The sequence below is a fragment of the Aethalodelphis obliquidens genome, unplaced genomic scaffold (genome assembly GCF_003676395.1).
Source record: "Aethalodelphis obliquidens isolate GAN/ISIS:26980383/991018 unplaced genomic scaffold, ASM367639v1 scaffold121, whole genome shotgun sequence".
Classification (NCBI taxonomy): Eukaryota; Metazoa; Chordata; class Mammalia; order Artiodactyla; family Delphinidae; genus Aethalodelphis; species Aethalodelphis obliquidens.
In genome coordinates, this window is record NW_020838065.1 from 323,603 (window position 1) to 348,744 (window position 25,142).

Here is a 25,142-nt window from a genome sequence, read left to right on the forward strand (position 1 = left end):
GGTTCTTTGCGATCTATTCGAGAGTCAAGTCCCTGGTAGATCCGTTCGTCGCCTAACTCCTAAGGGCGACTTGGGCAGACAGTCCCCCGACAATTTTCGTAAGTGTTAGGGATCGGCCCGAGAGTGGTGCCCTCTAGCGGCGGAAATTGTCACCATTCCCGCCTCCAGGTTGGGCCGGCACGCGCAGACGCAGTTGCGCGCCGGCGGCTGTTCAGACCGGATGTGGTTGCTGCTGAGGTCATTTCCGGCGGGTGACGGTGCGGACGGGTCAGAAGCGTAGAGGCGGCTGCAAAATGGCGGCGCCTGAGGAGCGGGATCTAACACAGGAGCAGACAGAGAAGCTGCTGCAGTTTCAGGTAGCAGCGAGTACTCGGTGAAGCGAATGCCACCGCGGGCTAGGGAGTGGGTCCCTAGAGGAGCCCAGAACCCTGCTCAGATTGGGCCCGAGATTCTTCTCAGACCATCAGGCGGCCTCCTCCCCCCCCAGGCGCCAGTTGCCCTGCTTGCTGCCCCCGGCGCCCGAGCCTCTGTCGGTCCCCAGCCTTCCAGGAATGGCTGCGGGCAGACCCGCTCCCCCTCTCTCCCCTCAAGAGGGTCAGCTTCCCGGGTTCCCCTTAGCGGCGCCCGTCCTCAGCCATCCTTTTTCCAGCCTGGTTACCGGTTGGACTCTCTCCGCCAACGACTGTGGATCTACTGGGATGCTTAATCCCCACCGTGGAGTTGACTTCGTTTCGGGTCTCTGGAAGGCCTCCTCCCAGCCTCCCATGCCATTTCCACAAACGTTTACTGAGGGCCTCTTGGGTGCCAGGCCCTGTGTTGGGCGCTCTGGTGGCAGTGGGGTCAGGATTAGCCCCCGCCCTAAAGATGTGGGAGGACACCTCGTAATGAAACAGTGCATGAGAAATGTCATCAGTGCCGTCTGACGGGGTTTATTACCCCGGGCTTATTCCTGGGCTCACGTTCTTGACTCTGCTTGAGGAGGGTGGGAAACTTGGCTGGAATCTGCCTCCTTTTAGTGGATGTTTGGGTTAAGAACTTTGGACACTATGCACTTTATCCCTGAGCTGGAGAATCTGGTTGGAGGAGACTTAGGTAACCTTGACTCTGTGTTACCCTGATGGGTACCAGTTTCTTTATTTCTAGAATACGTATCTTAAAAGTGTTTATCCCCTAAGGATGTTGTGGAGATCAAAATGAGTTTATGGATGTCTAAAGGGCTTTGTAAACAGTAAATTGCTCTTAAACGTATTGCAACTATTAATCATTATTTAACTTAGGATAGAATTAAAGTTAGTGGTATGCTTATTTCCTAATATAAAATATGCTAAATATTCATTAATTACACAATATTTACCAAAAACCTTAGTGCTCAGGCAATAACAACAAATGGATAGAATACCATTTATTGAGTATGGTGTTGTAAGTACTTTCCTGAAACACTTAATATACATTATTGTATTTAATGCAACCCTATGAGAGTCATACTGTTACAATCCCTATTTTAGAGATGAGGGATATGAGGTTTAAGAAGTAACATGCTTAGGTTACACAGCTAGTAAGTTGTGATGTCAGATTTAAAACCAGGTCCATCTTTCCAGAACCCTTCCTGAGCTCTTGACGTGTGTGCTGTACAACCCATGTAAGTAGCAGTGTACACCTGAAAGTGGAATGCAAATGCTCTAATATTGTATTTTTTTTCTCTTTGCAAGCGCTCACTGTTCTGTGATTTCCTTGATTTCACTGCAGTTAATTTTGAAGTGTTTTCTCTTAAATCAAGCAGTGGGTTGGAAGTGTATAAATTGGAAAATACTGTCATAGAAGTAGTTGACATTTGTTTGGAGTTTTGAGTAGAGAAATTGATGACACAGCACATTAGAATTAAAATGAATAAAGAGCAGATAACTAGCTTCTACTTCCTTACAGACTACTAATTTCAGAGTGTTGTTTAACTCTGGCAGATCGTTTTATCCCTTACAACTCTTGAGGGATAAGCCCCCATGTTGTTTAAAGTGTAATGAGGTGAGGTGAACCATAAGTCGTGAAGTACTTAGTCTGGTCCTGGAAGAACATGAATATGTGGTAGCATTTCTGAGATAAAGTGCATAGGAATCTCTGTTTTTGTCTTCATTGGCTGTCTCTATCAGTAAGAGAGGTGAGTAGCAGGTTAAAGTTGTATTAAGATTGCTTTATGAAATTGGATTTAATAAGACAAATACATTTTACATTTGTGTATTCTTTAAGCAGTTGCTTGGGTCAGGGTCATCATCCAGATTACCATTAACATCCTCTGAAATTTACTAGGTGTCAAGCGTTATACGAGGTATTTGATGTACATTAACTCTTTTAAACCTTTTTGTAACACTGTAAGGTGTTAACCCCAATTCAGTTTATTAATGAAGAAACAGGTTCTGCGAGGTCAAATAACTTGCTCAGGTGGTAAGTGGCAGAGATTTAGAAATCCATACCCATAACCATCTTGCTTATAACCTAATGGAAAAGCCAGACACATACATAAATAATGAGTATTCTGCAGTATATTAGTGCTCATGGTGTAATATACATAGTAGTATAAACAAAGTGCTGTGGAAATTTAGGAAATGATAGTATTGATGAGGATGGAGGGGGAAAGAAGGATGGCTCAGTAGTTACCATTAAGTTTCTACCGTGCCTTAGGTGTGGTGCTAGATAGTTTAGAACCATTATGCTTAATCCTCACAATAGCCTTGTAAAAGTGCCACAGGTGATATGCCTCCTCCTAGGTAAGGAAACAGGTCTAGTAAAGTATTTGCTCCAGATCATTAAGCTCTTAAGTAGTGGGGATGAAATTAGAATTAGAAATCTAGTGGATCTGGATCTGAACTTAAAAGCTGGACCCTTTCCACTGTACTTTGCTGCTTTGAAGGAGGAATGGAATAACAGGTGGTGGGCAGGAGTATGTTCAAAGCTGAGGCATGGATATGAAATAATGTAGAATGTGTTTGTTGTGATGGATTTAGAGAATTGGAAGATGAAAATAACACTGGAAAGGTAAATTACAGCCAGATTTTGGAGGCCTGTGCTCAATGGTTTAAACTTAAATCTGTAGGCTTGAAGAGCCATCAAAGATTTTTTCAACTAGAGAGTGAAATAACACTAGGTTTCAGCTTTGCTTCACTAACAGTATGGAGCATGTGCTTGGAATCTCCACAGGGGTTAGGACAGAACAGGATGACACTGCTAGGAGTCAGTTTTCAATAAGTTGCTTCATTTGATATATCGAAATTAGCAAAAGTGAAATATTTTGGAAATCTCAGGTTTCCTCTATTTCACTTTTTTTGTGACATATGATTTGATTGGAACTCCTTAGGTTATATTTAGCAGGCTTCTAAGTCTGTTTGATGTCTTTTAAGATTCTTCTAGTTACTTTCTCCTGTTTATTTTACAAGCAGTTGAATATGAATAACTAATGCCATATTTATTTTAGGCTTTCCCCATTTTCTTTAAATGGGAAGTAATGAGTTTTAAGAGGAGCTAATACAAATATGGGGAAGGTCAGTTGTATTGAAGTCCATGTTTCCAAATTTCCAGGTATAGCCGATTCCCCTGGTGTCTTGGTTTACTGCCTCTAGGTTGCTGTTTGAACACCTGGAGAAGGATGACATGGATAAAGAGAGAAGCAACTAAAGGAGCTATACATGGCCAATAGAGGAAGAAACAGTCCTTTTCTGCTTGTACAGCAGTATGAAATTTTGAGTTTCGAAGGTGTTTTTGTTTTTGACATTGTTTAAACACTTATTGAGCATTTACTTTATCGAAAGTGCTCTAGATCCATTGTATCTTTAAGTCTTCCCAGTAAACATGGTGTAGGTTCTGGTATTGTTGAGTAAACTAGGATCAGGAGATAATTTACCTAAGGTCAGTGATGAGCTTAGATTTGAATCCAGAACTCTGGATTCTCTTTCTTACTACTAGGGCCAGCACTGCCGCTCTGGCCCTAGGTTTTGATTTGTTTTCAACAACAGGTAGGTGAGTAGGGCCAATAGAAACAGTATGGCACACTTTGAAGAAAGAGAACACAGCAAAGGAAGTCCAAAAGTGTGATTCTAATCCTGGACATCATCACTAATGTTAATTCTCTTAATCTTCTCTACGTGAAGATGGACTTTTTAAGGAGAAGGGAAGAAGAATCCCCCAAAGTGGGAATGAACAAGGAGGACCGTTCTCTCCCTTCCATACCCACAGGTATGAGAGAGAAAATGGGAGAGAGGGCTTCAGGGGGAGTATCTTCAGGGAAGAGCCAAGTTTCAGTTAGACCATGAAGATGAAGGAAGTGTTCCGGAAGTTAAGGATCCTAGGGGATACTGCTGACATAGCAGGGCTTTTAATTCTAAACAGAATCCTAAAAATGTGGTGTTACTGGGTCAAAACAATGTACGTTGTAAATTTTAATAGCTACTGCTAGACTGCTTTCCAGGGAGTTTTGGCAGCTCACACTCTCACCAAGAGGATGTGAGACGACCAGTTTCCCCACATCCTTGCCAGCACTGGATGGTGTCTTTTCAGTTTTTGTTAATCTGATTAAATTTTCAGAGTCCTTGTTTTAATTTGCATTTCTAGTCGTAGTGGTGTTTGTAGTTTTTGATTTCGTTTTGCAGTCAGTTGAGTTTGAACAGCTAATGCAAACACTTGTTTTAAGCTATTTCAAATGGGAAAGAGTAGGGACATAAGAGTGACGGATTGGCTTTGCAGGTGTCCCATGGTATTATGGAAGGTTTGTTTTCTGGTTGCAGAATAAAAAGTGCTGATTTTAAGATTGAATTCCGTTCTATAAACTCCTGATTATGGATGAGATTGAGCTCCTTTTGGCTACTTATGGTTAGTTATTGTATAAATTCCCTGTTTATCCTTTGTTCATTTTCTATTGGATTATTTGACATTTTCTTATCAGTTTGTACGAGTTCTTTATGTATACTGGTCATGTATAGCAAATATTTTCTTTCGTGACATTTATCTTTGATCATTAATCTCTTCACTTACCCTTATTTAAAATTATGTCATCAAATTGGCATTTTTTTCGTTCTGGCTTTTGGATTTTCTGTTTTGTCTAAGAATGCCTTCTACTTAATGACATTATACATATGTTCTCTTTTGTTTTCTTCAAAATATTTTATAGATTTCTTGTTAAAATCAGATCTTTAATCCATGTGGAATTAATTTTTTGTATGTATGAGATGAGAACCCAAACTTGCTTTTTTCCAGGAAAGACTATAGTTTAGCTGAATAGTCAATCCCTCCCCCAACTGATATGATTTTATCATAGTGTACTCTGTTTTCGATAACCTATTTGCTAGTGGCATTACTGAATTAATAATAATAGCTTTCTACCAAATTTTACTGATAATACCTGATAGGACAGGACTCCTTCCCTATTCTTTTTTTTAATTATTGGTAATTCTTACAAGTTCTTTCATGTACATTTAAAAATCATTTTGTGAGCCACTATGGAGAACAGTATGGACGTTCCTTAAAAAACTAAAAATAGAACTACCATACGACCCAGCAATCCCACTACTGGGCGTATACCCTGAGAAAACCATAATTCAGAAGAGTCATGTACCACAATGTTCATTGCAGCTCTATTTACAATAGCCAGGACATGGAAGCAACCTAAGTGTCCGTCGACAGATGAATGGATAAAGAAGATGTGGCACATATATACAACGGAATATTACTCAGCCATAAAAAGAAACGAAATTGAGTTATTTATAGTGAGGTGGATGGATCTAGAGTCTGTCATACAGAGTGAAGTAAGTCAGAAAGAGAAAAACAAATACCGTATGCTAACACATATATATGGAATCTAAAAAACCCAAAATGGTTCTGAAGAACCTAGGGGCAGGACAGGAATAAAGATGCAGATGTAGAGAATGGACTTGAGGACACGGGGAAGGGGAAGCTGAGATGAAGTGAGAGAGTGGCAAGGACATATCACTACCAAATGTAAAATAATAGTTAGTGGGAAGTAGCCACATAGCACAGGGAGATCAGCTCAGTGCTTTGTGACCACCTACAGGGGTGGGATAGGGCAGGTGGGAGGGAGGGAGACGCCAGAGGGAAGAGCTATGGGGATATATGTATATGTGTAGCTGATTCACTTTGTTCTAAAGCAGAAACTAACACACCATTGTAAAGCAGTTATATTCCAATAAAGATGTTTAGGGCTTCCCTGGTGGCGCAGTGGTTGAGAGTCCGCCTGCTGATGCAGGGGACACGGGTTCGTGCCCCGGTCCGGGAAGATCCCACATGCCGCAGAGCGGCTAGGCCCGTGAGCCATGGCCGCTGAGCCTGTGCTCCGCAACGGGGGAGGCCACAACAGTGAGAGGCCCGCGTATCGCAAAAAAAAAAAAAAGATGTTTAAAAAAAATCATTTTGTGCAGCCGTGGAATTATTGGAATTGCTTAAAATAATAATTTGGGACTGGTTGAAATTCAGGCACATGTACATTTCTTTATTCAGATGTCACATGTCCTTTAAAATATTTTTTTTAACTTTCCTCTAGTTTTTGGATATTCCTTATTACACTTATTCCTAGGTATTTTGTAGTTTTGGTCACCCTGTGAATGGGATATCTCTTTATTTCTAAATGGTTACTAATAAAAATGCTGTTGCATTTTGTACATTTATCTTGATTTTTTTGATCTTCTATCGAATTTCTTATCATGTTTTCTGATCATTACTAATTTTCTAGTTTTGTCTCTTGGGCTCTTTTTTTTTAATAACAATTTTATTGTGATATAATTGTCGTATCTTAAATTAACCCTTTTAAAGTGTGCAGTTCAGTGGTTTTTAGTGTATTTACAAAGTTGTGCAACCATTACCACTATTTACTTCCAGAGCATTTTCATCACCTCAAAAAGAAACCCATTAGCAGTCACTCTCCATTCTTCTCTCCTTCTAACCCCTGGCAACCACTAATCTATATTCTGTCTCCATAGATTTTGCCAATTCTGGGCATTTGGTATAAATGGAAGCATACACTGTACAGCCTTTTGTGCCTGGCTTCTTGCACTTAGCATAATGTTTTCAAGGTTCATCCATATTGTAGCCTATATCAGTACTTCATTCCTTTTTATGGCCAATAATGTTTCATTGTGTGGATAAACCACATTTTGTTTATCCATTTTATCAGTTGATGGCCATTTTTATTGTTTCCATTTTTCAGCTATTAATATTGATGCTGCTATGAATATTTGTATACCAATTTTTTTTGGACATATTTTCAGTTCTCCTAGGAGTAGAATTGCTGGGTCACATGGTACCTCTGTTTAACTTTTTGAGAAATTGCCAAACAGTTTTTCCAATGCAATTATACCATTTTCCCTACCAGTAGTATGCGAAGGTTCCAGTTTCTCCACATCTGCACTAACATTTGTTAATCATCCATCTTTGAAACCATCCTAGTAAGCGTGAGGTATTAATCTCGTTTAATCTCGTTTTGATTTGCATTTCCCTAATGACTGAAAAGATGGTTGAGCATCTTTTCATATGCTTATTGGCCATTTGTGTGTCTTCTTTTGGAGATACAAAAATCAAATCTTTTGCCCATTTTTTAAAAATTGAAGTGTAGTTAACTTACAATGTTGTGTTTCAGGTGTATAGCAAAATGATCCAGTTATATTTTTTTCAGATATTTTTCCATTATAGCTTATTACAAGGTACTGAATATAGTTCCCTTCGTTTCACAGTAAATCCTTGTTGCTTATCTATTTTATGTATGGTAGTTTGTATCTTTTAATCCCATACTTCTAATTTATCCCTCCCCTTTCTTCTTTTCCCCTTTGGTAACCATAAGTTTGTTTTCTATGTCTGTGAATCTGTTTCTGTTTTGTATATAGATTCATTTGTACTATTTTTTTAGATTCCACATATGTGATATCATATAATATTTGTCTTTCGCTGTCTCACTTCATTTAGTATGATATTCTCTAGGTCCATGTTGCTGCAAATGGCAATATATCATTCTTTTTTATGGCTGAGTACTATTCCATTTTGTGTGTGTATGTGTGTGTATATACACACTACATCTTTTTTTTTTAACTGAAGCATAGTTGGTATACAATATTATATAAGCTACAGGTATACAATGTAGTGGTTTGCAAGTTTTAAAGGTTATACTCCAATTATAGTTATTATAAAATGTTGGCTATATTCCCCGTGTTGTACAATATATCCTTGTAGCTTATTTTACACATAGTTGTTTGTACCTCTTAATCCCCTGTCCATATATCACTCCTTCCCCCTTCTCCCCACTGGTAACCACTAGTTTGTTCTCTATATTGGAGAGTCTGCTTCTTTTTTGTTATATTCACTAGTTTATAGTATTTTTTAGATTCTACATATAAGTGATATCATACAGTATTTGTCTTTCTCTGTCTGACTTATTTAACTTAGGATAATACCTTCCAAGTCCATCAGTGTTGCCGCAAGTGGCAAAAACTTCACCCTTTTTTATAGCCGAGTAGTATTCCATTGTGTATATATACCACATCTTCTTTATCCATTCATCTGTTGATGGACACTTAGGTTGCTTCCATATAATGGCAATTGTAAATAATGCTGCTGTGAACATTGGGGTGTATGTATCTTTTCAGATTGGTGTGGGTTTTTGTGTTTTTGGATATATACCCACCAGGAGTGGAATTGCTGGGTCGTATGGTAGTTCTATTTTTAGTTTTTTGAGAAACCTCCATACTGTTTTCCACAGTGGCTGCACCAATTTACTTTCCCACCAACAGTGTATAAGGTTTCTCTTTTCTCTACATCCTCTCCAACATTTGTTATTTGTGTTCTTTTTGATAATAGCCCTTCTGACAGGTGTGAGGTGATGCCTCACTGTGGTTTTGATTTGCATTTCTCTAATAACTAGTGATGTTTGAACACCTTTTCATGTGCCTGTTGCCATCTGTGTGTCTTCTTTGGAGAAATGTCTATTTTGGTCTTCTGCCCTTTTTTAAAATAAATTTATTTATGGCTGGCTGGCTGGCTGGTTGGCTGTGTCGGATCTTAGTTGCAGCACATGGTATCTTTATTGTGGCACACGGACTCTTTGTTGTGTCACGTGGACTTCTCTCTAGTTGTGGTGTGTGGGTTTTCTCTCTCTAGTTGTGGCGCCCAGGCTCCAGGGCACGTGGGCTCTGTAGTTGTGGCATGTGGGCCCCAGAGCGCACGGGCTCTGTAGTTTGCGGCACGGGGGCTCTCTAGTTGAGGTGTACGAGCTCAGTAGTTGTGGTGTGCAGGCTTAGTTGTCCCGTGGCATGTGGGATCTTATTTCCCCGACCAGGGATCGAACCCGTGTCCCCTGCATTGGAAGGTGGATTCTTTGCCACTGGACCACCGGGGAAGTCCCGGCCCATTTTTTGATTGGGTTGTTTGTTTTTTTTGATATTGAGTTGTATCAGATGTTCATATATTTTGGATGTTAACCCCTTGTCAGTCACATCATTTGCAAATATTTTCTACCATTCTACCATTCCGTTGTCTTTTCGTTTTTTTGATGGTTTCTTTTGCTGTGCAAAAGCCTTTAAGTTTGATTAGGTCCCATTTGTTTATTTTTGTGTTTATTTCTTTTGCCTTGGGAGACTGATCTAAGAAAACATTGCTATGATTTATGTTCGAGTATGTTTTGCCTATGTTCTCTTTTAGGAGTTTTATGGCATCATGTGTCATATGTAGGTCTTTAAACTATTTTTATTTTTGTGTATGGTGTGAGGGAGTGTTCTAATTTCATTGTAGCTGTCCAGCTTTCCCAACACCACTTGTTGAAGAGACTGTCTTTTCCCCATTGTATATTCTTGCCTCCTTTGTCATTGATTAATTGACTATAGGTGTGTGGGTTTATTTTTGTCCTTTGCCCATGTTTTACTTGGGCTATTTGTCTTTTGTTGTTGGGTTGTTAAGAGTTCTTTATATATTCTGAATATAAGTCCTTTATCAGATATATCATTGGCAAAAATATTCTCCCATTCTGTGGGTTGTCTTTTCACTTAATCGTGTCTTTTGAAGTTTTTTAATTTCATGAAGTCCAGTTTAATGTTTTATCTTTTGTTGCCTGTGCTTTGGTCATGTCTTAGAAACCATGGTCTAATCCAGGGTTACAAAGATTTACACCTGTTTTCTTTTAAGATTTTTGTAGTTCTGGCTCTTACACATAAGGTCTGATCCATTTTTAGTTAATGGATATGAGGTGGGGGTCCAACTTCATTCATTTGGTTGTGGATATCCAGTATTCCCAACACCATTTCTTGTACAGATTATTCTTTCCCTATTGAATAACCTTGAAACCCTTGTTTAAGATCAGTTGACCATAACTAAAGGTTTATTTCTGGATTCATTTCTGTTCCATTGATCTGTGTCTACCCTTATCTGTATCTACACTGCCTTGATTATTGCAGTTGTGTAATAAGTGTGATCAGGAAGTGTGAGTCCTCCAACTTTGTTCTTTTTCAAAAGTGTTTTGGCTATTCTGGATCCCTTTCATTACCAAATAAATTTTGGGATCACCTTGTCAATTTCTGCAAAAAAAGGCAGCTGGGTCTTTGATAGGGATTGCTGTTACTCTAGATCAGTATGGGGAGCATTGCCATCTTAACAATATTAAGTCTGTCAATCCATGAATATGAGAAGTCTTTCCATTTATTTAAGTCATCTTTAGTTTCTCTCGATGTTTTGTAGTTTTCTGTGTACAAATCTTGCACTTCTTTTATTAAGTTTATTCTTTTTGAAGGTACTGGGAAAGGAAATGTTTTCTTAATTTTATTTTCAGGTCGTTCATTACTACCATATAGAACTATAACTGATTCTTGTATATTGATCTCATATCGTACAACCTGGTTGAACTCTATTAGTTCTCTATTAGTTTTTTTGTAAATTTCTTAGTTTTTTCTATATACAAGATTATGTCACATGTGAATAGATAGTTTTATTTCTTTTTTTCCCTTCTTGCTTAGTTTTAGTATAATGTTGAATAAAAATGGCAAGAGTAAATATCTTTGTCTTGTTCCTGATCTTAGGAGGAAATCATCAGTCTTTGACCATTATTATGTTAGCTGCGAGTGTTTCTTAGATCAGGGTGACAAAGTTCCCTTCTATTCCCAGTTAGGTTTTTATCCTGAAAGGGTGTCTTGGGTTCTTAAAAGGGTTATATGAGACAACGCAAGTAAAGTACCTGATAAATACTAGGGCTCTATCAAAAAAAGGGGCAGTTTTGGAGAATGTTCAATTGTACACATGTTCTGTTACATTTCTCTTTATTTTTCCAGGGAATATTTAATAAAGGGTAGAACTGAAAATTTGCAAAACTGTCCTCCTTTTTTAAAACTGGAGTTAGAAGATAAGAAACACTTATCAAGTAGCCTAATGTATACTCGAAGGAGTGCAAGTCCTCTTCAAAAAGGATACATATAGAAAATATTTTATATACAGAAGACTTGTCTGATATTTTTCAAATTTACAGAATTAACCCTGTGATTTGGGAATTTAAAGTGTTGACAGTTAAACTTTGTAAAGATTTTTCACTTGAAAATTCAAATTTAGCTTAGTTTTAGTATCCTTAGATACATTTTCCACAAGATTAGCATTAATACATTGTATTTCATTAGTTTTTGCCTAACCTTTTCATACAAAATGATGACATTCTGACGCTGTCAGCCCTTCTTTATTTGTTAATAGGGATAAAGATACATGTTCCCTCCCCTGTTTAGTTACACCGAGTTATAGTATATATAATAAAGGCAGGATAAACATTTGATCCTTTCAATTATTTATTAGTTTTTAAATAATGAGTTGATTCCTAGCATCCTATGAAGTAACCATTGAGATTTTTTTTAATTTTTATTTATTTATTTATTTATTTTTGGCTGTGTTGGGTCTTCGTTGCTGCACATGGACTTTCTCTAGTTGCGGCGAGAGGGGGCTACTCTCTGTTGCGGTGTGCAGGCTTCTCATTGTGGTGGCTTCTCTTGTTGCGGAGCACAGGCTCTAGGCACGCAGGCTTCAGTAGTTGTGGCACGTGGGCTCTAGAGTGAAGGCTCAGTAGTTGTGGCGCACGGGCTTAGTTGCTCTGCGGCATGTGGGATCTTCCCGGCCCAGGACTCAAACCCATTTCCCCTACATTGGCGGGTGGATTCTTAACCACTGCGCCACCAGGGAAGTCCCACTGAGATTTTTTTTTTTAACATCTTTATTGGAGTATAATTGCTTTACAGTGGTGTGTTAGTTTCTACTTTATAACAAAGTGAATCAGCTATACATATACATATATCTCCATATCTCCTCCCTAACCCACCCCTCTAGGTGGTCACAAAGCACTGAGCTGATCTCCGTTTGTTATGCGGCTGCTTCCCACTAGCTATCTGTTTCACATTTGGTAGTATATATAAGTCCATGCCACTCTCTCACTTCGTCCCAGCGTACCCTTCCCACTCCCCGTGTCCTCAAGTCCATTCTCTACATCTGCGTCTTTATTCCTGTCCTGCCCCTAGGTTCTTCAGAACCTTTTATTTTTTTTTAGTTTCCATATATATGTGTTAGCATACGGTATTTGTTTTTCTCTTTCTGACTTACTTCACTCTGTATGACAGACTCTAGGTTCATCCACCTCACTACAAATAACTCAATTTTGTTTCTTTGTATGGCTGAGTGATATTCTGTTGTATATATGTGCCACATCTTCTTTATCCATTCATCTGTCGATGGACACTTAGGTTGCTTCCATGTCCTGGCTATTGTAAATAGAGCTGCAATGAACATTGTGGCACATGACTCTTTCTGAATTATGGTTTTCTCAGGGTATGTGCCCGGTAGTGGGATTGCTGGGTCGTATGGTAGTTCTATTTTTAGTTTTTTAAGGAACCTCCATACTGTTCTCCATAGTGGCTGTATCAATTTACACTCCCACCAACAGTACAAAAGGGTTCCCTTTTCTCCACACCCTCTCCAGCATTTACTGTTTGTAGATTTTTTGATAATGGCCATTCTGACTGGTATGAGGTGATACCTCATTGTAGTTTTGACTTGCATTTCTCTAATGATTCGTGATGTTGAGCATTCTTTCATGTGTTTGTTGGCAGTCTGTATATCTTCTCTGGAGAAATGTCTGTTTAGGTCTTCTGCCCATTTATGGGTTGGGTTCTTTGTTTTTTGATATTGAGCTGCATGAGCTGCTTGTAAATTTTGGACATGAATCCTTTGTCAGCTGCTTCCTTTGCAAATATTTTCTCCCATTCTGAGGGTTGTCTTTTCTTCTTATTTATGGTTTCCTTTGCTGTGCAAAAGCTTTTAAGTTTCATTAGGTTCATTAGGTCATTTGTTTACCACTGAGATTTTTAAAATTTGAATTGTAGAGTTTTAAAATTTGCAGTGAACTCATGGATGTAAATATATTTAACGTATTACATTTCATTGCCATTGTGCTTATTAAGGCTTAGGTTGTGCCATCTTTGACAATTGTGAGTCTATTCATTTATTTATTTATTTATTTGCGTACGTGGGCCTCTCACCGTTGTGGCCTCTCCTGTTGCGGAGCACAGGCTCCGGACGCGCAGGCTCAGAGGCCATGGCTCACGGGCCCAGCCGCTCCGCGGCATGTAGGATCTTCCTTGACCAGGGCACGAACCCGTTTCCCCTGCATCGGCAGGCGGACTCTCAACCACTGCGCCACCAGGGAAGCCCTCAAAAGAACTTTATAATCAGCTTCTCAAAATTGAAATTTTATTAAATTTATAAAATGAATTTGAGGGGATGTGATTGACATCTTTATGTTGTTGAATCTTCTTATTCAAGAACACAGTTATTGTCCTCTCAGAAGCTTTTTGACAGACTGATTCAGTAGTGCTTGCTAGGCTTCGTTTGTTACATTTTTATGTAACAATCACAGGCATTTATGATCAAGTTGGTTCAAGTTTTGGGTTATTTCTTCAGAATGGGCTGGGCATCCCTGTTTGTTTTTGCACTCCTTTAAGTGTTTCAAGGAATAACATCTGTGTAATTGGCAGAGTAGTATAAAAGAATATCTGTATTACAGATATTCTTCTAGAAGCATATCTTCGAGGTGGATATTGATAAGGATTAATTCTGCCAATTTTCTTTTGGGCCAGTTGAGGGTCATTTGACATATTTAGGAAATCTTAGTGGCTATTTCTCCATATTATATTTTTCCTTAAAATGAATAGCAAAAAACAGTAACGTAATAAAATGGAAGATTTGATGTTAAATGCTTCCTCTGTGTTCGTGTGTTTTTAAACTACCGTTTGGTGAGAGTGCCAGAAATGATAAATAGCAAAATCACTATGAGCACTGAGGTGCCTCTTGGCTTTGGATTTTCCCACCAAGGAAATTTTGAAAATGTTTTCATTTTCCTGGTATAAATTTAGAAGAGAAAATATTTTCATGCTAAGTATCTGGGGAATTTTTTTTCAGTATGTATGCATGTGTATATGTATTAGTGTTTATAAATTCCTGTTGGAGTTAAATAAGTGAAACCAAAAAATCCACTACCCTCAATTAACCCTCCACTCTATCTGCATTGCCTCTACCCTAGTTTACACTTCATTTCCCCTTTGGAATATTTCAGTAACTGTACCACTGCCCCTAATTTCAAGTCTCTGTCCTCTTCAATTCAGCCGTCTTACTCTTTCCAGAATAATCTTTCTAGCAAAGATTTGATTGTGTCACTAAGATTTTTCATTTGCTTTGCATTGATTAAAGCAGCATGAAATCTTTGCATCTTATGATCTGACCCATATTTCACTGTCTAACTCCATAATTCTACCCTTTCCATTTCTATTCCAGTGATATTTTTCAGTTCCCTTAACATGGCATTCTTTATCATTGCCTCTGTGCCTCCATGCATACTCCTCTGTTGCCCTGAAACACCTCCTTCTGCTAGTTTTCAGCTCAGAACTCTGATACCATCCTGAGTTCCCTGGAAGACTTGGATTTGTTTATTACTGGTGTATAGTTTATTTATTTACATGTCTTTTTTTTTTTTTTTTTTTTTGGCTGCATTGGGTCTTCATTGCTGCACGCGGGCTTTCTCTAGTTGTGGCAAGTGGGGGCTGCTTTTCATTGCGCTGTGCAGGCTTCTCATTGCAGTGGCTTTTCTTGTTGGAAGCACGGGCTCTAGGCGTGCAGGCTTCAGTAGTTGTGGCACGTGGGCTCAACAGCTGTGGCTCACAGGCTGCAGAGCACAGGCTCAGTAGTTGTGGCATATGGGCTTAATTGCTCTGCGGCATGTGGGATCTTCCCGGCCTAGGGCTCGAACCCGTGTCCCCTGCATTGGCAGGCAGATTCTTAACCACTGCGCCACCAGAGAAGTCCCTATTTACATGTCTTTTTACTCCACAAAATTATTGGGGATCAGGACTGTGATTTCTTTGTGGTGCTTGCTGCATGATGCTCAATTAATATTTGTTGAGTGAATTTAATAACTCACCAGAAATCTCACTTAACCAGAGGGGTTTTGTTTTAGTTGTTGTTGTTCTTGATGTTGTTTCTCTTTCTTTGTTAAAGCAGTTGCAGCAGCTTTAAGTATCCCATTTTTAGGAGGAAGGGAAAAGCAAAAATTCGAGTTAGCCACATTCTCATCTTTGCAGTATGATGTAGGGGAAAGAGCTCCATATTAGGAATTGCACCATTTGAGATCTTGACAGTTAATTAATCCCTCTAGGCCTCAGTTTCCATATCTGCAAAATGACTCTGATATTTCTAACTTTACAGGGTTGTTTTAAGAGTGGATAAGAAAGCACATACTACAGTGCTTGACTCATAGATGTTTAATAAATAATTGAATCTAAATCATGGAGCATTTTATAATGCCAAGTTTTGAGGCTGAAAAGTATAATTAAATTTAAAAGTAAATTGTTAACATTTTGTCACTTGACATTAGATTATACATATATGGATACATGTATATATGTATGTATATATACATACATATATACATACACAAATCTCATGCATGTCAAGTTTTGGAAGTGTAATTTCACGCTATTTTGAAACATATACAGTGGCAGATACTGTTGGCCTCGAGGGTGGGGAGGGAACAGGGAAGGCCAGATTCTCAGATGACATTTTGGAAGACTAGTAAAGTTTGGTGCCTTTGTAATGTTTCTCATAAAGAAGAAAGCAATAACACCTTTATGTCTTCCTAAACAACTTTTCTGCTTGATTCTGAGTAGCTGAGTCACATTAGGAAAGGTTGAATAAGGCCAAAGTGGTTTTTGTTTGTTTTTTAGTGGAATTAAGTGTGTTAAATGAAAGAATAGATACTGAAATAGGAACTTAGTGAGAAGTAATTTATTTGATTCCCAGAAAACAATCTGATTGTAGTACTTTAGAACCTTTTAATCAAGTTCAAGTTCATCTCACAACACACTACAAATGTCTTTTTCCCCCAATTTTTAAAATGTGGCAGAATACACATAAAAGTTACCATCTTAACCTTTTTTTTTTTTTTTTTTTGTGGTACGCGGGCCTCTCACTGTTGTGGCCTCTCCCGTTGTGGAGCACAGGCTCCGGACACGCAGGCTCAGCGGCCATGGTTCACGGGCCCAGCTGCTCCGCGGCACGTGGGATCCTCCTGGACCAGGGCACGAACCCGTGTCCCCTGCATTGGCAGGCGGACTCTCAACCACTGCGCCACCAGGGAAGCCCCTTAACCATTTTTTAAGCATATAATTTAGTGATAACTAATACATTCGTAATGCTGTGCAACCATCATTATCATTCATCTCCATAACTCTTTTCATCTTGTAAAACTGAAACTATACCCATTAGACAATAACTCCCCATTTCCCCCTCCTCCAGCCCCTGGCAGCCACCGTTCTACTGTCTTTCTCTATGATTTTGAGTACTCTAAACACATCATTTAAGTGGAACCATACAGTATTTGTCTTTTTGTGACTGGCTTGTTTTTCTTAGCATAATTTTCTCAAAGTTCATCTGTGTTGTAGGATATTGCAGAATTTTCTCCTTTTTGAAGGCCGAATAATATTCCATTGTATGTGTATATCACATTTTGCTTATTCCACTCATTTGTTGACAGACACTGAGTTGTTTCCCATCTTAGCTACTGTGGATAATAATGCTGCTCTGAACATGGGTGTACATACACAGAAGTGGAATTGCTGTGTCATATAGTAGTTCTATTTTTGATTTATTGATGCACTGCACACTGTTTTCCACAATCGTACCAGTTTACATTTCCACCAGTGTTGCACAAGGGTTCCAATTTCTCCACATCCTGGCCAGCACTTTTCATTTCCTGTTTTTTCAATAGTAGCTGTCCTAACAGGTGTTAAATGGTAGCTTATAGTTTTGATTTGCATTTCCCTAATGATTAGTGATGTTGAACATCTTTTTATATGTTTATTGGTTATTCGTATATCTTCTTTGGAGAAATGTCTATTCAAGTCCTTTGCCCAATCAAGTTGTTTATTTTTCTGTTGTTTTAAGAGTTCTCTATATTCTGGATATTAATCCCTTATCAGATATACAGTTTGCAAATATATTCTCCCATTCTGTGGGTTGACTTCTTACTCTGGGTAGTGTCTTTTGTTGTACAAATTTTTAAAATTTTCATGAAGTCTAGTTTGTCTCTCTTCTTTTGTTGCCTGTGCCTTTGGTGTCACATTCAAGAAATCATTGCCAAATCCAGTGTCAGGAAGTTTTTAGCTTATGTTTTCTCCTAAGAGTTTTATAATTTTAGGTTTTACATTTGGGTCATGGATCCATTTTGAGTTAATTTTTGTATATGGTATTAGGTAAATGAGTAGGAAAAACACACTCCTCCTATGTTTCTCCTTTTCTCTGAATAGACATGTACGTTTTCCACACATCAAGCAATTCTTTTTTTTTTTTTCAAGTTCTCATCATTTATTGATAAAGCATAATAGTCCATGGCATTAGAGTCTAAGGAGCATTCTATGCAAATTCATGGTGAGTTACAGGACGAATAAGGCAATATTTTACTCTTCAAGTTATAGTCATGGAATTAACCTGACTTTCCTTGGAGCGTAGGACTTCTGCTGGGAGGAAATGATGCAGTGTGAAGTAGTGGAACGTGTACTGTTTTTCTTTTTTAACATCTTTATTGGAGTATAACTGCTTTACAATATTGTGTTAGTTTCTGCCAAGCAGTTCTCCTAGATTCAATTCAGTTCAGTTCTGACACTGTGTACCTGAAGTTAGCATCAGATCCCACAAGTTAAGAGTTCAGTCCCACAAGACTGCCGCACTTCAGATGCCAATCACAAGTCCCAGATGCCACCTGAACTTCTGACTGACCAGCTATATATTGGGGTTCACATGACCCCCTCCTCGGGTTTGATAATTTGCTAGAGTGGTTCACAGAACTCAGGAATACACTTTCGTTTACTGGTTTATTACAACGGATATAATAAAGGATACAGAAAAACAGCCAGGTAAAGAGATATCTAGGGCAAGGTCCAGAAGGGTCCCAAGTGCAGGGGAGCTTCTATCCCAGCGGAGTTGGGATGCACCACCCTCCTGGCATGTAGATGGCTTCACCAACTCAGAAGCTCTCTGAATCTTATACTATTGGGATATTTACGGAGGCTTTATTGCCTAGGCATGATTGATTTAAATTCCATTTTCAGACCCTCTCCCCTCTTTGGAGATTGGGAGGTGGGGCTGAAAATTTGAAGCTTCTAATCATGGTTTGTTCTGTCTGATGGCCAGTCCCTATCCAGGAGCCCACCAGGAGTCACCTCATTAGAACAAAATACAATGATATCATCCAGGAAATTCCAAGGGATTTAGGATCTCTGTCAGGAACCAGGATCAGAGAACAAATATTAGAACAAAAGATGCTCCTAGTGCTCTTATCACGTAGGAAATTATAAGGGTTTTGAGAGCTTTGAGTCAGGAACTGGGGTCAAAAACTAAATGTTAGAACAAAAGAATCTCCTGGTACCCCTATCTGCAAGGGTTTTAGGAGCTCTATGTCAGAAACTGGGGGCAGAGACCAGTATATATATTTCACAGCAAAGATCCAGCTTTGGCATGTGGATATCCAGTTTTCCAGCACCATTTGTTGAAAAGACTGGTCTTTCCCCATTGAATGGTCTTGACACCTTTGTCAAAAATCATTTTACCATATATGCAAGAGTTTATTTCTGGACTCTATTCCATTCCATTGGCCTATATGTCTGTCTTTGTGTCCGTACCACATTGTTTTGATTATCTTTGTGTCAGTACCACATTGTTTTGATTACTGTAACTTTATAGTAAGTTTTGAAATCAGGAGGTGTGAGTCCTCTAGCTTTGTTCTTTTTCAAGATTGTTTTGGCTCTTCGGGTCCCTTGAGATTCCATATGAGTTTTAAGGTTGGTTTTTCTATTTCTGCAAAAAAAAAAAAGGCATTGGGATTTTGATAGGGACTGCTCTGAATCTGTAGCTCACTTTGGGTTTTTAACAGTATTGTCTTCCAATCCACGAACACTGGGTGTCTTTCCATTTATGTAGGTCTTTAATTTCTTTCAGCAGTGTTTTGTAGTTTTCATTGTACAAGTCTTTCACCTCCTCAGTTAATTCACAGTATTCTTTTTGATGCCATTGTAAATGGAATTGTTTTCTTACTTTCATTTTTAGAGTGTTCATTGTTAGTGTAAAGAAATGCAACTGAAACTTGTGTGTTGACTTTGTATCCTGCTACTTTGTTGAATTCATTTATTAGTTCTAACAGGGATGGGGGGCGGTCTTTAGAGTTTTCTACATATAAGAAGTTATGTCTCAATTGATTTTAATACATAGCTATCATACAAAGTAGCTTCTCAAACCACAATGAAATTAAGGTAGAAATTAATAACAAAAGTAAAACTGGAAGATTCACAAATGTATGTAAACAACACACTCTTAAATAACCAATGGATCAAAGAAGTAATCACAAGGAAAATTAGAAAATATGTAGAGATAAATGAAAACACAACACGCCAAAACTTACGGGATGCAGCAAGAAATGCTTGGGGAGTGGTGGGGGGATTGGTAGCTATTAAACACAAATGTTAAAAAACAAAAAAGATCTTAAATAAAATAAAAAATAATAATAAAAGGGTCTTCCCTGGTGGTCCAGTGGTTAAGACTCCGTGCTTCCCGTGCAGGGGGCACAGGTTTGATCCCTGGTCGGGGAACTAAGATCCCGCATGCCACGCGGTGTGGCCAAAAAATAAAAAAAAATTTTTAAACACAAAAGATCTTAAATCAACAACCTAACTGTATAACTTAAGGGACTAGAAGGAAAAGAACAAACTAAACTCAGAGCTAGCAGAAGGAAGGTAATATAAGGAACAGAGCCTAGGTAAACAACACAGAGAATAGGAAAATCAATGAAACCAAAAATCGGTTCTTTGAAATCAACAAAATTGACAAACCTTTAGCTAGGTGGACTAAGAAAAAGAAAAGATTCAGATTACTAAACAGAAATGAAAATGGAGACATTATTACCAATTCTACAGAAGAAAAAAATGATTAGAAGAGAGTACTGTGAACAATTGTATGCCAAAAAATTAGATAACCTAGATGAGATAGACAAATTCCTAGAAATACAAAACCTACCAAGACTAAATCACAAAGAAATAGAAAATCTGAATAGACCTATAACCAGTAAGGAGATTGAATCCATAATCAAAAATCTCCCAACAAAGAAATGCCTTGAACCTGATGGCTTCACTGGTGAATTCTACCAAACAAATTTAAAGAACTAATTCCAGTCCTTCTCCAACTTTTTTAAAACACTGAAAAGGAGGGAACACTTTCTAACTCATTCTTTGAAGCCAGCATTACCGCCATACCCAGATGCCACTAAAAAACTACAGACCAATATCCCTTATAAACATTAATGCAAAAATCCTTGACCAAATACTAGCAAACTGAATTCAGCAGCATATTAAAAGGATTATACACCATAACCAAGTGAGATTTATCTCTGGAATGCCAAGAATGCTTCAACATATGAAATTCTATCCGTGTAATATTCCACATTAAATAATGAAGGGAAAAAATCCACATGGTCATCTTAGTTGATGTACAGATGTCTTCCTTGTCCACATGAACTAAGTACAGTTTCATTATAACATTCTCATTTTTAATGTTTCCTTCATGTTTCTTAAAAATAATAAATTGAGCATTCTATACTTAATCTTTACAACCCAGTGGGTTAATTAGTATTTTAATTTCCATTTTACCAATAAGGAAACAACCTTGTGACTTCCCTGGTGGCGCAATGGTTAAGAATCCGCCTGCCAATGCAGGGGACACGGGTTCGATCCCTGGTCCAGGAAGGTCCCACATGCCACGGAGCAACTAAGCCCATGCACCACAACTACTGAGCCCACGCTCTAGAGCCCGCGAGCCACAACTACTGAGCCTGCGTGTCACAACTGCTGAAGCCCACGCACCTAGAGCCCATGCTCCTCAACAAGAATAGCCACCGCAATGAGAAGCCCGCGCACCACAATGAAGAGTAGCCCCTGCTTGCCGCAACTAGAGAAAGCCCCTGCACAGCGACAAAGACCCAACACAGCCAAAAATAAATTAAAAAAAAAAAAAAAGAAACTGAACCTCAGAAAGATGCCTAAGTTCACCCAGCTAGTAGAATTAGAATGAAGGATTATTCAAGATTCTGGTGTCTTCTAAATTTCCAACAAAGCTCCACCACTTATTCCACCTACTCTTAATTGCTTGGATAAGACCTTCCTTTAGGTGAAGTTAAATTTTTTTTTTCTTTTTAACTAAAGGCAGGACTTTTCAAAGCCTTTAAAAGATGTATTGGGAATTTCCAGAAAGGGGATTTGATAAGCAGCATTTTCCAGTCTTATCTGACACCAAACTCAAAAGAACAAAACTTAATTGTTGACTCTGGGTATAAAGGTGAAAAATTTTATGTACATCTATGAGCTGTTTCTTAGCTACCAGTAGGTACAGTGATGATAGAAGAGACTGGGAATAAGAAGACTGGACAATTCTGCCACCCTCATGCTCTGTGACTTGGGAAAGCTTGTTCACTTTGCTAAGCCTCAGTTTCCTTTTATGCAAAATGAGGGGTTGAAATATTGTCCTCAATTTATCTTTACTCTTTAATGTGAAAATTGGAAAAATTCCAGATGTTTTATTCTCAGTTGAATGAAAATTTTGTTGAAATTTTCCAAATTGAGAATTTATTGAAAACTTCTTGTTTTCTAAGATGAATTAGTTAAATAATGGGAGACAGTATAGCATAGGAGACAACCTGGACTTTGGACGTAGTTATTCTAGGTTTCAGTCTTGGCTCCACCACTTATCATTATTCTTAAACGAGGATATTCTTACACAAAGTATATAACCTCTTGAATCCTTGGGTTTCTTGGTGAAAATGAGGGCTTTATTACTTACATTGCCTATTACATAGTAATAGGTGCTTAGGAAATGGAAGCCGCTAGTATTTAATTTGGTAAATCAGTAATTAAATGTGAATAATAAAGATCTGAGTGTAAGAGCTTTAGTTACAGATTAGAGCCGAGGTGTGATCACTTCACTTCCTTAAAGGACTTCAAATTCCATTTCTCCTGCCACTACTAGTGAGAGCATACTGCTTATTGCATAAAGCAAAGCTATCTGTGTTGCAGGAAAGAGAGAACAAAGATCTCTGCTTTTTCCCAAGTTTCTCTCTGGGAATAACTGAAAACAAGTTAAAATATGCATCCTCAACAAGCTAGAGCCAACAAGCCAAGTGGAATTTAGAGAGTACTTAGATTTCAACTCAACCTCCTGCAGTGTTTGTTAGTATAATAAACAGATGAGGTGGGGAAAGAAACACTTCTTAGGAAAGCTCTCTAGTGATTACTGTAGAGTGATTAACTCTAGTTACCCAATCCCTATCCAAATAGTCGAATGAGACATCTGGTTACAACACTGTACGTCTGTTGTTTGTGGTACCTTCCTTGAGTTATACTTAAGCAAGAGATAGATCGAGGATCACAGTATTTCAGATGTAGGTTGCCAAGTGGTGTTGACATCCTACTGTCATCTGATTTGGGAGGAGGAAGTTAGACTAAGGTTGGAATAGGAGAAGGATATAGAATGGTTCACGCACATCCCTCCAATCTCCCCTATGCATTTTGCTAGTTAGAGATTGATTGGGGTTCTGGGTCTTTTTTGCCCTAAAGATAAGTACTTCCTTTCTCCTACTAATGCTGTCAGTCTGTTACATTTGTGTAAATTGATGTAACTAAATGTAATATTATGCTAAATCCTTGGGAGGGCAATTCATTGAAGAGGAGTTAGCTTTGAGAGCTTTGAGGGGAGGCGGAAGGGAGAGATCATCTTGGAACAAGGGATATTTCTCAGTGAGACAGACTTGGATGGGCCTGCCTGAATAGGGGATTTGTGGTACACACTGGTCCTGAAAGATTAGAGGGAGAAGGAGGTGCCAAAGTTAAACTTTCTACTCCTTGAAGCTGTTTTGTCCAGTACCATCTCAGATCACCTCAGATGTCAGTAGATCTGAATGTAAACCAGAGTTCTGAAGAGCAGGCCAGTTAGGTGAAATTACAGATTTAGCTAACCTTTATTGATCACTTACTGTGTACCTGAATTAGTGCGCGGTGTCTTCCACATAATTCTTTTTAAAGAGTCTCGATATTCTCAACTGATAATGGGTATGATGGCACTATCTCATGGGATTGTTGAGGAAACTGTATAGCTCCTTACACAAAGTAGGAATAAATGAGTGATAATGAAAAGAACAATGTTTAAAAACTAGAGAGAGATAAAGAAGTAAAAGTTGATCATTGGCGTGAGGGCAAGATGTTCATTTAAACATTTTCTACTGTATGCTAAGGCACTACACTAGGTCTAGGGGATATAGAGATAAATGGGTTCTCTTTGCAAAAGAAAGTACCTATTAAAAGAATTACAGCCTGCTGAGTTCTAAAGAAATTAGTTTGGGAGGAGCTTGAAACCAATGACTGAGGTTATTAAATATAAAATTCCCTCAGCGTCTGTGTTTCATCTCTCTTCTGTAAGTGCTTATAGCCAAACATGATATTGCTGAGGAGAGAATTGGTAGCAAAGCGAATACAGTGTCTCCAGCCAAACCTGTAATATTCTTTCTTTTTGAACAAAGCTGGCATTGCAAAGCTTAATTGGCACCGAAATGACTATTGGCTTGACACATATTTAGTTTTTTATGGGACACATATTTAGTTTTTGACTCACGTTGAAACCAGCCCTATTTAATGTAAATTGGAATAGTCCTTTTAAAGTGCATTTTAGCAGTATGTATCAAGAACATAAAAATATGTATATTCCTCTCAGGGAAAACTGAGAATGTGGGGGGAAAAAATGTATATTCCTTGGCCCATAATTTTAACTGGATCCTAAGGGGTAAAAGCCTAAATACAGAGAAACTTTATAAACAGAAATGTTCATCAAAGTGCTGTTTTAATAACAGAACATCAGAAGCAGTTGCAAAATCTATATGTAAATTGTTTTAGCCAATTAGAATATTATATAATCATTAAAATGGGTTATGGAGACTAATGCATAAAGGAGTACTTGGTATAATAAGTAAGAATGCTCAAATTTGTGCATATCCTGGAGAGAAGACTCTCATGGAGAAGAGAAAATTGAGAAATCTCCCCAAACCTTGACTGTATGCAGTGATGTGTGAAAGGTGGGGCTTGTTAGTGGAAAGAATGGGGTGGAAAGATTGGTTCCCAAGCCAGGAGAGAAAACACCAGAAGAGTCCTACGAAGATCAGAAAGCGAAGGTGAATGGATTTTTGTCAAGATGCTTACAGTCTAGAAAGGAGAAGCAAAGACCATTAATCAGTTCCCCCTGTATGTTTGTTTTTGTTTGTTTGTTTTTAAGTTTGGAAAGGAGATTGAATCAAAACTCTAAATCCTTTTCTTGGAATACAGGGAAGTGGTAGTGGTTGTGACCACAGGGAAACCTCTCCCTTCCTCATCTTTCTCTAGTATTTAAACTGTCTTAACCTAACTTATACTAGGTTTTTTAAAGTACAAAACTGAGAGAAAACCCAGGTAGCCAACCCATGTCTAGGTTATGAGTTGCATCTGTTTTCAGACAGTGAGTGCCAGATGAGTTCG

At 38.4% G+C, this 25,142-nt stretch overlaps 1 protein-coding gene across 4 annotated transcripts in view; it reads left to right on the forward strand.

Annotated features, from left to right (window-relative positions):
- Nucleotides 1–208: 208 nt before the first annotated feature.
- Nucleotides 209–25,142, forward strand: part of FAF2 (Fas associated factor family member 2) — a 55,658-nt gene continuing 30,724 nt past the window's right edge. The window contains exons 1-2 of one of the 4 annotated variants that reach the window (XM_027098261.1): nucleotides 306–356; nucleotides 1,599–1,639. Coding sequence is in view for 3 of the 4 variants with exons in the window: in XM_027098262.1 (XP_026954063.1) it covers nucleotides 294–356 (63 nt within the window). In the remaining variant the exon portion in view is untranslated. Of the gene's footprint in view, nucleotides 357–1,598; nucleotides 1,640–25,142 lie in introns of all 4 variants that reach the window. The other 3 variants (XM_027098262.1, XM_027098259.1, XM_027098260.1) reach the window with 3 other exon arrangements.